The 13,633-nt window shown below is 46.6% G+C and overlaps 1 protein-coding gene across 1 annotated transcript in view; it reads right to left on the bottom strand.

The window, feature by feature from the left end:
- LOC135815297 (uncharacterized) overlaps positions 1-7,228 on the bottom strand; it is a 47,322-nt gene extending 40,094 nt beyond the window's left edge. Inside the window, exons 1-5 of the mRNA XM_065328575.1 lie at positions 7,098-7,228; positions 5,354-5,409; positions 3,861-4,102; positions 2,702-2,964; positions 1,591-1,859 (exon numbers count right to left, since the gene is read on the bottom strand). Coding sequence (XP_065184647.1) covers positions 1,591-1,859; positions 2,702-2,964; positions 3,861-4,102; positions 5,354-5,409; positions 7,098-7,107 — 840 coding nt within the window. The 5' untranslated portion in view covers positions 7,108-7,228. The remainder of the gene's footprint in view (positions 1-1,590; positions 1,860-2,701; positions 2,965-3,860; positions 4,103-5,353; positions 5,410-7,097) is intronic.
- Between the last annotated feature and the right edge of the window lie 6,405 nt (positions 7,229-13,633).

The following is a 13,633-nucleotide window of genomic DNA, read 5'->3' as shown; positions in this document are numbered from 1 at the left end:
CTGTAACTAGATAATACTGTAGACCAGGAAACCGTTGCGATCTGGAATCATACACAGTTTTCACGATGAGTGTGAAATCGCAAAAGTAAGCCGGCGCAAAAGATAAAACGATAGAAATAAATTATAAAACTAATGAAATCGACTCCAACCGTAAGCATTTCCAGTTGCAGATTTGTCAGCACGCAAGTCGAGAACTAAAGCCGGCGCCAATGTTCCCGGTTTACAGTACACAGTCACTAAGTGCAACTTCTAGGCGCCAAATATAGACAGAGTACTAAGACATTGAAACTTCTAGGTGCCAAATAGACAGAGTACTAAGACATTCAAATAGACAGAGTACTACTACATTCAACGACCTGACACCTGTTTAGGTCCAACGCATGTGCTGCTTCTCCAATGCACAAACCAACAGCCTTCCAACTGTTATGCGTGTTCTGTTAGTTTTACGGTTATTAAAGGGGAAGTTAAGGCAAAAATTAAAATTTCACCAGTTGTAGTCTTCGGGGTGCTGAGTCGAATGGTCGTGGTCCGAGGAAGCTGAGACGCTCCCTTCCTACTTGAATCCCAATCGAACTCGCGCACTTCCACCGAAACTGGGTGACTGCGCCCTACTAGATGGGGATTTGTATGCAAAATGTCACTAAAAGCGCCATTTCGTTCTTATAAAAGCATGGATGACCGCGATTGGCCCATATGTGGTAGTCTTTTGGACGCTGAGTCGATTGGTTTTGGTCCGAAAAGGCTGCGATGCAGCGTTCCTCCTTTATTCTCAATCGAACATGGTTGAACAAGCGGTCACGTGCTCCTGCGTACGCCAGTCACCTGGTCACCGTGCCTGCAGGGTACAACTTACTAGCTTGTTTGACCTTTTTTGGGTGCAGTCCTGTCACTCGAGTTGAACTCGAGTTGAACCTTGGTGTGAAAGTTCTCGCCTGCTGGCGTGGTGACCAGGTGATTTGGGCACCCAGGAGCACGTGACCGCTTGTTCAACCATGTTCGATTGGGAATAAAGGAGGAACGCTGCATCGCAGCCTTTTCGGACCAAAACCAGTCGACTCAGCGTCCAAAAGACTACAACATATGGGCCAATCGCGGTCATCCGTGCTTTTATAAGAACGAAATGGCGCTTTTAGTGACATTTTGCATACAAATCCCCATCTAGTAGGGCGCAGTCACCCAGTTTCAGTGGAAGTGCGCGAGTTCGATTGGGATTCAAGTAGGAAGGGAGCGTCTCAGCTTCCTCGGACCAAGACCATTCGACTCAGCACCCCGAAGACTACAACTGGTGAAATTTTAATTTTTGCCTTAACTTCCCCTTTAAGGCAAGATCTATACGCTATAAAGTGACTTACTGGTCTCACTATTATCCAGTAACAAGAGACGCTATGTGCAGCTCTGAGATTTAGTGTGTATGTGTTGAAACTAGGTGTCAGGTCGTTGAATATCGCCGTACTCTGTCCAATTTCGTGACTAGTTGTCGCACTTTCTGACTGTACATTGTCTAAAAAGTGGATCCATGGCTGCTACGCAATTCCTCTTTCTCCTCTCTACATCACGGTACACCGAGTAGTCATAATATTGAATACTTACCAAGTAGGAATCATCGAGCGTGGCACAAGGTAGATGGTACGCATGACGACACCGTGCGGAGCGACACGTAATGGTGGCGCCCACGTTCTGGCACACCGAGCAGCGCTCCGTCAGGCCACGCAGCACGGCCTCGTCCACGCCGATCAGTTTGCCGTTGTCAGAGAACACACCCTCCGACCACTGGGCACAGAAACGATGCGCCCAGATGAAGGTACCGCGCCTGCTCTGACGCGCCTCGTGCCCGCCGGGACGACGACGGCTTCTGAAGTCTGCACAAAACAAGGTATGGTAGCACACAAACACGAATACATACAAACACGAATACATACATACACCTTTGAACTTGGAAGCCCATCATCAAATGCGATGATAGCGATGCTTCCATAGACCTCGCCGCAACGTGTGCTAGGTTTGAAAGGTCCGGCAGCTTGCGAGGCTCGAGAACTGACAATCACCACTTACCCTCGTCTACACTTTTATCTTCATCATTTTGCGAGAACTGTGGCAATACGCCAAGTGAGAAGGCAGATTTTGCCTGTGCTTCTCGTGAAGAAAATGCAGCTAAACAAACAAACACCACACAGCTTTAAGAAGTGTTTACCCTGGTCAGTAAATTCCTACTTTTTTGTTTTGTTTTTGCAAATGTTTACACACATACACACACACACACACACACACACACACACACACACACACACACACACACACACACTCACATACACTCACATACACTCACATACACAGGCAAACATACGTGTGCATGAAAACACAGTCTTGGATGAGAAGAACACTGTGATAGATTCTCGAATGGCACGATATTAAGCTGCACTGTCTATGTAACTGCCGTATTTTCCGGGGGACAAAGCCAAACATTTCCTTCTCCAAAAATCGGCCAGAAATGCGCGCCGAATCTCATACCCAACGTGTTGATTTTCATAAAAACAAGTTACACAACTTCAAAGTGTATCATGATGTACATGGTTTCCTGCATCAGGATTGGATGCCGGTTACATGCACCATGCACCAGTCCACATCACGCCCTAAGTCAACATGGTAGCAATATGCACCATCACCACTCTAACTAGTGCATGTCGGACTGCAGCGATCTCACCTGTAAGCTTGTCCATGCTCAGGGAGCCGAGGGGCGCCTGGTGAGCACCACGCCGCAAGCTCGATATACGGAAATCTGCGGAGGTGGGAAAGTGCTCGGGCTCACAGTCACCGAAGGACAGTGGTGCATCGGCTGAGCCACAGAAAGCACACACAGGCTGTGTGCCCACGTCATCGCTGCTGGCAGCACCTGCAACTGCCAGAGGTGGCGTGGTGATGGACTCGGCTGCAGTGGCAGTGGCAGCAGTAGGACTGGTAGGGTCACTGGATAACGAGTAGGTGTACGTGCACACACACACACACACACACACACACATTCATGCACATTCATAAACATTCATACACACGCGTGTGCATGTGCATGCACAAACACACCAACAAGCTGTACTGTGCTGCGCCGCACAAACACACACCAACACATTGTGCGGCTTCACAGTACTACATCATCTTGCACAGCACTACACCATACTGCACAGCACTACACCATACTGTACAGTACAGTGGAGTACTGCACAGCACTACACCATACTGCACAGCACTACACCATACTGTACAGTACAGTGGAGTACTGCACAGCACTACACCGTACTGCACAGCACTACACCATACTGCACAGCACTACACCGTACTGCACAGTACTCCACTGTACTGTACTATGCGGTGTTATACAGTACACTCAAACGTCTCTTATCCGGACGCCTCAGATGCGGGCACGTCTCTCTACCGGGCACCTTCAACTTGAGTTCCTATGGCAAAAATGCTTCGATTTTGGGGGGTTGATTTTTTTTCGTATGCACAAGTGCTTATTTGTCACTGCCAACCTGTGTAATGCACACCTTTTTATCAATGGATTCTTTTTGTAACCTGAACATGTGCAATACGTGCCAAATAAACTTCTTCGAAAAACCGACAGGATACATGGTAGATGAGTTATCCTGAGATACGGGCAAATCTAAGATACGAACAGTGCCCGGTTCCAAGGTGCCCGGACAAGAGACACCCGAGTGTACTACTGTATACTGTTTTGTGCTGTATTTTCTCACAGCCAGAAACAAGGGTCACAAGGGTCTTTCAAGAGAGGGGAACGTAATTCAGAAGGAGTCCTGGAAAAAAAGACTCGATTGGCCATTGAACCACCTGGGTGTTCTGCGAGCACTCACCTGGAGGGAGATGTTACTGGATCAGAGCTGGCACAGCGAGAACTTGTGTGCTGACGAGGTCCCCCATCCGGCTGCTGGGATCGACTCCTTGTCAGTACATCGTCCTGGCTGGCCGCGGAAGCAGCTGGCGCAGAGGTGGGCCGCGAGCTGCTCTCTCCACGTGAGCTGGAGCAGCGTGCTGGGCGCTGCCTGTAGGCAACATCCGGGTCACGATACTTGTCATCTTCCAGCAACTCCAAGTCCTGTGGGAAATAGCAACGGGCACAAGCAGACTGGTATACGTCTTGACCGCTAATGCAGGGCCTTGTGACATCTAGAAGAGGATGCATGATTGGGGTAGGATGTGCCGGGGTGTGCAGCATGGGAGGGTGCAACGGGCCGGCCTCAATACCCCCGGCAGTACAGTGGAAACTCTGATACGACCTATCCCTGTGGGAAATAGGAACATGTTCTTAGTACTCGAGGTACTTCCTATCCGAGGTCCTTGTACACTTATAATATAGTATATGGCGCAACACAACTGTACCTCAGACAACGACCATACTGTAAAAGCCATTATTCTAACAAGGCGCACTACATAACGATTTCCCAAAATTGACTAGTCTACGTGTACCAAAGGTAACGATTCTGATTCTCACTCATTAGAGAGGTTCCGGGGTACGATTTTCCGTGCCAAAATCCGTATGGGCGCTACGGATTTTTTCCAGGGGTGCTCCATACGATTTTTCGGCACGGAGAATCCGTGTGGACTGGCTTTCATACGAACCATGTTTCGTATGGAGATTTTGCGTCATCGGGTGCAAAAAGATTTTTCGCGTACAAATTTGGTACGAGAAACATCGATTTTCACGGGAAGTTTTGATTTCGGTACAAATGTTCACAGTATAAAGGCATAGCGCGGGAATGTGACGTGTTTGCGATCGTAACCTAGGCAATGACGGCAAACACATAAGTTCCGTACTCCGGAACATTTCACTGCTCGAAAACGACGTATAAAAAATCCGTAGAGCCTCTACGGATTTTGGCACGAAAACTCGTACTCCGGAACCTCCCTAATCTCAACGCTCAATAGGACCGTATTATATGTATCGATTTCTGTATAACGATTTCTATTTTAACGACAGATTTCTCCTCGTTAACTCGTTAGAGTTAGCACTTCCTTATACTTCAAAGTAGATATATATATGGCTTTTACAGTACTAAGAAAGTGTATGTCTTATCAGAGAACTGTACGTACTAGGTGAGTTCCGCCATAGTTCCACTGCCATGCAAATGTCAAATGCCCTTGACACCAGACATAATGCAATCAGCGGGTCCTTTGCCGAAAGGCCAACTGGCCGAGTGCCGTCACTAGCGTGTCAATGGCCAGTGGTCAAGCAACCCATGCACAGTATGCATACACCGTGAATTAGTGAGCATAAGCACACACACACACACAGGCACACACACACAGGCACACACACACACGCACACACACACACCGTTTCACCTACCGTTGCTTCATAATCCAAACAGGCATAGTTTATGACAGTGGAGCGCTTACGCAATCCTGCAATAACGTCACGATGAATTGACACCACAAAACACACAAATGCAAACCATAACGAACATGTGCCCCGGGTCTTAACAATGTGGCCTGCAATATCGCTAGTCTACTGGCTGAAAGACCATGATACACACCCAATCAACGCTGACCTCACAACCGGGACAGATCAAGTGTTGGTGGACAAAGCCTGATTGCTTCCAGTCCACAAGAGGCTCTGAACATGCGTGCCAGGCTGACTATATTGTGTGGCGGCACATGTGCTACAAGTAGTTGTGAAAAGAGTTGAAGACCAGCTCACGTTCGGCGTGGCTCGTGGTATGGGACGTAAACAGCCTATCGGGAAGGCTGGGGTGAGCTGTAAAATCTCGCGTGATTCGTACAGCATGCCATACTAGTTCAAGTTGCAATGTTCAACATCAATCGGCGCCAGGCATGAAGCACAGCCGGTACAGGTTGAATTCCGGCAGTAGTTTCTAGTTTTCAGGCTTCTCTCCTAGTATTATTCCTCAGATGACGCCGTGGAATCATACTCTCACTACCAGTTCGGCATGAATATCAAAAACGTAGCCACGGACTTGGTGCCTTTCTGATTTTTAGGCTCGCTACGAAAAAGATGTATCAGTTCGTCTGGTACTGCCCTGGACTATCCCAAGTCGAAGCTAACAATACGAAATCCCAATTTGCCAAAACTCAACTCGATTATGTGAGCGATTCGGTAAGTTATCATGGGAAGAATAGTGTTTGAAATGCTCAACTCGGGAAAAGGCAAAGTTCCCGTTGCGCACATCACGGCATGGTGCCTGTTCACACTTAAGATGCAGTTGTTCGGTACACTGGCATCCACGGATAAGGCATGACAAGTTGAATAATTCCAACTCTTCCGTCACTGCACGAAGTGTACGGCCCAGTATGCCTGCATTCCCGTTCCTGGCGTTCTCACTCAACGCTGTCCCAAGTGCCCTGTTGGCTCCAGTCGCTTCTTACGTCGCATTGTTTTGTGTCCCGTGAAACATGAACTAAGCGCTAGCTATAAAAGTCGTATCAATTAAGAGGGAGTAAGATGTATTCCTATTTCCTGCATCACATATCCATACAATGAAATATGGAACACACTATTTTCTGCGTGCACAACTGCATGCATGTACATGTTCACGCAAACTAGTCTTGAGAAGTTGAGGCTAGTACTACTGCAAGCTGCAAGCACGGATATCACACCGTTCGCATGATTGAGCTGCATCCTGGCTAACAATATGCATTTCAATATGACTTCGCTGGTAAGCCTGGGCATTCTGTACACGACGTGGCGCATGAAAAAATATTCGCCTTTATGTTATTGGGCCCAGTTCCCGTTTAATGGGCGAAGGGTAATAAATGAACACAAACAAACAAACAAAATAGACTCGGTGAGCGAGCTCACTCGCTATGCACACTGAAATTCCTTTTCTTCCCTTTCGCTCTGCCGTGCAGACAGGAAAGCGATTCTGCGCATTCTACGGGCAGAAACGTGAATGGTTTCCCGTGCTAGCAGTGTTCCTATTGATCATACTGCTTCATTCAAATAATTCGCAGCGCAAAGCTACAATAACAACATCTTGATTTGCAACTTCCAATCTGTAAAAATGGATATGCATTGGCAAGCGCTGCAACGAGTAAGTCAAACTCCAGGCTACTGTGCCTGCGAATATTCTTACCACTGGCCATGACGAGTTCTTCCTTGCTACGCTCCGCAGGTAATGACGACAGCGACTAGTCCATAACCAATTGCAAGACATACAGCAACTCCGAGGCAATTCTAGCGGGTGCCTCGAACAACTAGGAAAACGCTGTACTCACTTCATTCTCATTAATTTTTGTCATGTCGACATTACATTTGCAGTTCGTACATGATTTGTACTTGTAGATCTGTGTCTACATGGTCTACACTACACTACAGTCTACCATGGTCTACACTACAGTCAGTCTACACTAGTAGACCCAGGTGCTCGAAGTCCGTACACTTTTACAGTGTGTGTTTGCCGAGCTGAAACTCACACTAGCAATGATCACTTGCCAGAATCCTGCTCGTGGATGGAAGGTATCTTGTCCAAGTTTGTTCTGAGGCCAGTCTCGATTGAACCAGGCCATCTTTCGATCCGATCTGTTTCTCTGGAGTTCGCTGATTTTTCATATCAAATTTTGGTGTCGCAGAGGGTACTCTAAGTCCGTACTGATCAGAGGTGACTCGAAATACGCACATATTCCGCTAATTGCTAACTAGCAATCCATCGGTTACGACGAAAGCACCGAAGGGATATGTTTGGCATGTGCCTCCACCAGTATTTCTTGCAAAAGCGTAGTTTGTTGCCGAAATGCAAGCTGTTTTAGTCGGCTCAGAGAAGAAGCAGCTGCGCTGTGAAAACCGCGGGAAAACAGTGGTGGAGATGCCAGGAGTGTCCACCTTTCTGCAAGGATTGGTGGTTCTCTGTAAATTCTTCTCCTCTGGCCATTGTCAGCTCTAAGCTGGCTCTTGATGATTGAGTGAAGGTCCGTTTGACGCTGTGTCCGTTCGAAATCGGTCTTGGCAAAGTTGATTTTTGCATGAAATGTAACCCAATTTGTATTTCGTATGGAAACTCGAAAACCCACTCGCGTGGTATGGGACTTCTGCTTATCGTAGATCCCTGAAAATTGGTACGCGAGGAGAACATACCACACTGTCCTCTCCATAAAATATTTGAGTCGAATACAATAACAGAACATGAAATTATGGGCGTACGAACTTAGGATACCATGTACGGACTTCGAGCACCTGGGTCTACTAGTAGTAGATCTACTACAGACGCGGTCAGTCATGTACTGCATGCATGCTAGATCGAGTAGACATACTCACAGTCATAGCGAAAATCCACATGGCGGCACACGCTGGGCCGGCCTCTACCATGTCAATGGTGTGTGCATGATGTGGCATGTCTACAATGACTACATGGTCTACGCTTGGTGTAAAAATCGTGAAAAATCGAAAGGCATGTACGTCGGGCAAAGCATCATCGCATTATGAACGCTAATAAATAATTATGAGTATGACTCTGCATGTGGCTGAGCTGAGATCGATACTGTCTTCAGGGTCTTGACGATACATGTAGTAGCAGTACGATACGACGACGATCGATAGCCATACTACTTACTAGTAATAGCGCTAGCGAGAGCCTACATCAACATCATGGCTGAAGTCAGAAGTGCGAAGTGTGAAACCATGGAAACGTTATAATCACCAGCTGCATGCAGCGACAGCTCCATCCATCAGACTCACTCAGTCAAAGTCAATACAGTCGGTACCTCTTTACCATGTTTACCCTCAGTATAACTATAAACCTTGTAAACCAGCACAATTTTCGTAGGGGTGAAACGAACATCGAATTTTGAATACGAACGAACTCTCACACTAACGAACGAACTCGAACGAACATTCTCCATTACCGTATTTTCCGGGGTATAAGCCGCACCCCCCCCTTTTTGAGGCAAATATTGACTAAAAGTTGGTATTCGGAGTATAAGCCGCACCCACAAACCAAGATTTTTCACACTCATTGACAAAATTTAATGGCCTTTCTACAAATTTATTATGGTTATGGAGCTAAATACCATGTTAGATCAGATTATGAAGTGTTAGTGCACCACAGGTTGCTGCAGAGATGTTGGTGTATTGCTGTGTTGACTACAGTAAGATCGGGCGCCGAAGAACACCTCGCTGAAGAACACCCAGGCTGGAAAACCGGCAAAATTTAAGAACAGTCCAGGCTAGAATTATCAGATTTAAGAACACTTTAAAAATTTACACGTAGATCTACATTGTACATGTATGGGAGGTGAGTACATGTCATGTACACGTGTAAACAGTAACTGCTACATGTACAGTCATTCCTATTTACGACACCCACTAGTTTAGAAGTACTACATTGCACATGTACATGTACATGACAAACGTCATGACGTCACTCGACTCGCCGCGCGCGCGCGTGTGAATAAGAACGGTCTGGCTAGAATCAAAAATTTAAGAACTTTCCTAGGCTGCGCTCGAGCCCCTGCGTTCTTCGGCGCCCGATCTTACTGTACAGATCACTCCATGTGATCTGCACTATCTTCAGTCTCGCTGCCACTGATGTTGATCAGCGCTGCAGCAACAGTCAACACAGGCGCGAAGCTGAGTCGAATCGCGAATGACATGTCACATGACGTCAGCATACATACTGATGTATGCTAAGCATTCACATGTTCATTCGCGCAAGCATATTCAGCAGGCGCAGGGGCGATTTTGGTCCGATTTTTAGCGAAAAAAAGTGCGGCTTATAGGCCCGGAAAATACGGTATGTATTTCATAGATGTATTTTTCTGAAGACCATACAGATAGGACTGTCAGTACAGGCGTTCTTTGTACAGTCTGTATCGGCTACAGAGTGACCGGATATAAGAATATATCGGCTACAGTGATATTGGTACGAAATAACAAAAGCAAAACGTATTTTATCCAGTACAAATATCACTATAACCAATATTATCGGATATAATGATATATCGGATATTATGATGGCAACATAGAATCAAAACATGCATAACACACTACATTATAATCGGCTATAGTGATAACTTTAAAATACATGTTGCAATAATATCAAAGGCCCTATTTTTAACTTTCTTCACGTTGCTTATTTTGATAGTGACACATGTACATGTACATAACAGAATTTTTTATGGAAATGCGGGCACTGTCAACTATGCAGCACGCTCATTTGTCAAAACGCCATGCTGGAAATATTTCCTTGCCTTTCATGTGTCGCTCAAAAAAATCGATCGTATCGCATAATTATAGTGATGCATCGGTTATAGTGATAAAATCACGGAAATCAAAAGGGTACGCTATAGCCGATACAGACTGTACTTGGCTGGTCACTGTTCAGTATTGACCATGTTGACGGTGTGATGCTAAACAAACACTGTGATCATGCATGTAGATCTTCATGTAAGCTGTACTCAGCCTGGCTGTAGCTCTAGTCTAGAACCAGGGCAGAGGCCAGAATCACTGCAGAAAGTGAGAATGCTCATTGACCGCATGATACACCATGTACACTGCGAGAACAGAAATATTTTTTATCGCGCCAGCATTCGCTGAATCACAAAAGACACAATGTCAATGTTTTGCAGCTAGCTTAGCTGCAAAGTCCATCACCATCGTCCGGACGAGAGTTTTCTTCTCATCGCTAGCTCAGGTCGTCAGAGCAGGAGAATGGTACTTCTTGAGGTGGGTACGAAGATTGCTCGTCGTCGCTCTGTTGCGTGATAGAACCTTTTTGAAACTGAGAAAAGGACTTCGTCTTTCCCGACCACTTTATCAAATTCCGCTCCAACTCCGGACCGCGATGAAAGGCTCGAAAGTGTTGACATGATTGCAACGAGTGAACGTTTGCTTTCAGGAACAGATGTCACAAGCGACTCGAGTACAAATCCACATGTACCTCAAACGGACACACAGAAATATGTCAGGAAACTTTGTTCTGACGCGACAACTCCTTCAACTTGCTTCATGTGATCATCAAGGCAGACGCAGTGGATCAGTCCGATCTCCCAACCTCCGCGGCTCCTTCGTGATCTAGTCACAAGCGATCTTTATGCTTACTTGCTGTGTTCGATATCATTATCAATCTTGCGAGTTCGTTTGTTCGTTTTCAAATTTTTCGAACGAATATTCCAACTTTCGTTCGTTCGTTTCACCCCAATTTTTCAGTTTCCAAAATGTCCTCTTCATGCACATTGCAGCAGTAAATCCGATTTGTTAATCCAGCACCCTCCGTAATCATGGTAATCAAGCAGAATTTCTGTAGCACAAATGGTGCCGGATTATAGAGGGACCACTGTATTACAAACCATGAATGATAAACAAGCCAAAGTCAGTGAAAGCTATGCCAGTTTTGTATGTGGAAACCCCTATAATAGCAGTTTGGTCTATATTTTTTATCATTCAACATCTACCTTCACTGATGAGCTATGTATTAGCGAAACAGCTGTCTGAAGGAGTTTATCAATATCGTCTACGGAAGCGTCCTCGCAATGGTGATGGTTGTGTGCAGGAGGGTCTAGTCGGCTAAAGAGCGCAGTGTAATGGTGGAGGTGACTCAACAAAGTGAAGAAACCAGTTTTACGGGCAGAAAACAACCGATATGAGCACAGAAGAAGAGAGAAGGCAATCTGATCTACTACGAGTACACCGTCCATTGGCATTGTAATCATCATGATCAGGGTAGATCTACTTCCCTCGTTAACAAAAACTTCGTGATGGATTTTGATGGATATGAAAACGCTTAGAACAGGTCAAGAACAGTTTGTATCGACTGCAAATCACTGGACGAAGGTGATTCAGCCTATGTACAGCGTCTTTACAAGAGAAACTGTTGGCGGAATGAGCAGAGAGTTTGCGTCGCTTTCGCTCGACTCATTTTTCAATTTTTTGACCCTGCGTCGCTGTCGTCATCTGCTGCACGCGAGTCGTCATCTGCTGCACGCGAGTCGTCATCAGTCTGCTGCACGCGAGTTGTCATCTGCTGCACGCGAGTCGTCATCTCTCTCGAATCATTGACATAATCATTGTTCAGCTCGTTTCAGCCTTGCCTCGGCTTCTTTGATCACACTCCGCTGACCTTGATGTCGCCGTCGTTCAAGTAAGTTGGCTTTCAAGCTGCGTCATCCGCCGCGATGGCGATTCCTCGTTTCCACCAGGGAGTCGTAAACATATTTTACGACTCCCTGGTTTCATCTGCGCTCTCCAGAACTCCGCGAAACAAGGCGTAAAGGCACAGCCAAACTGATTCAATTTTCTCTGATGGATACCCCTGCCAGCACTGAACGGCAGCGGCTAGCAAGTCCAGTCGACTTTCTTTAGCCACGAGACTTGCATCGGACTGCAGACTTCTGAAAGAATACATGGTCAGCAGCATTCGAATCTGGGCCTTGCGCAGGTTGAACAAGAACTTGAGCTCAGAATTATTTTCATTGAGCCGTGCGATCGGAGCAGCTCCTTGTTCACTCGCTCATTGTGTGGACTCGCTGCTCCGTTTGATCGCTCTTTATCACTCTCCAACTTACTCAGTGCTAGAGTAGTAGAGAGGCTTAGCAACGCAATATCCCCTCGGAGAAGTGGTATTTCAGTTTCGCTCGCCATAGCTGTCATCACCTACCGGTATGTTTCCACAGCGCAACCATCGATTCCGCCGCCCCAACCGACTTGTTGTGAAAGGTCGCTTTCCTTGAATCGTACCTCTTTCATGGCCCGCCACTGGCGCCAGGGAAGTAAAGGCCAAGAAAGTGATTGCGACTCATTTCACGGCAGTTTGTGCGCAAACCAGCCCCTCAAAAATCCATCACGAAGTTTTTGTACATTGTACAATGACTTATGAAGTTATGTACATAATGTGGAGTGTGGGCTGTGGCCCACCCATCCACCCACCCATCCATCCGCCCCTCCATCCGTCCATCCATCCACTCGTCCATCCATCCACCCGTCCATCCATCCAGCCACCCATCTATCTATTCACCCGTCCATGCAGCGTGTTGTCGCCCGCAAATGTTCCCACGCCAGTTCGTGGTGCCAGGCATGCAACCATCAGCATTTTGCTGTCCCCGGGGAAAACTGCGATTCCGCGGCCGCGTTTTTTTCCGCGTTTTTTGCGATTTTTTAAAAGACCGCGTTTTCCGCGATTTCCCCGCGTTTTTTGAACTTTTTTGTTGCACTACACGTACATGTACACACAGTGCACTGTTCGGTCAGCAACGTCTCATCGTGGCGGCTTTTTACTAAATATGACGAGTGCTTACACCAGAGACTTGTAACTGATTGATTTCACTACATACTCACTGGAAATTGCCGCACATCAATATTATTCACCGCATATTTACCGCAAATTATGCCATATTATGCCGCGTTTCCCCCCCTTTTTTGCGATTTTTTTCCGCAATTTTCCCCCGGGGACAGATTTTGGAAGAACTCAGGGCCACGTGCGTGGAAACCCGTGTTGAGAAACCGACCCTGCGATTTTTATGAAACGTTGTACGGGAAGTGGATATGCACGTTTTTCCGGAGCAAAATGGAGCAAAATATCGAGTTTCTTGTGCCAGGCTCGGCAAAATATCGAAGATTTCGCAGCAACATTTTGCGGCAAAATATCGAGGCGACCGGAGCAGAATCTGTCAGCAGGTGTTG

This window comes from Sycon ciliatum, chromosome 4 (genome assembly GCF_964019385.1).
Source record: "Sycon ciliatum chromosome 4, ocSycCili1.1, whole genome shotgun sequence".
NCBI lineage: Eukaryota > Metazoa > Porifera > Calcarea > Leucosolenida > Sycettidae > Sycon > Sycon ciliatum.
Note: the sequence above shows the minus strand (reverse complement) of the source record. Positions and strands in the feature narration are given on the sequence as shown.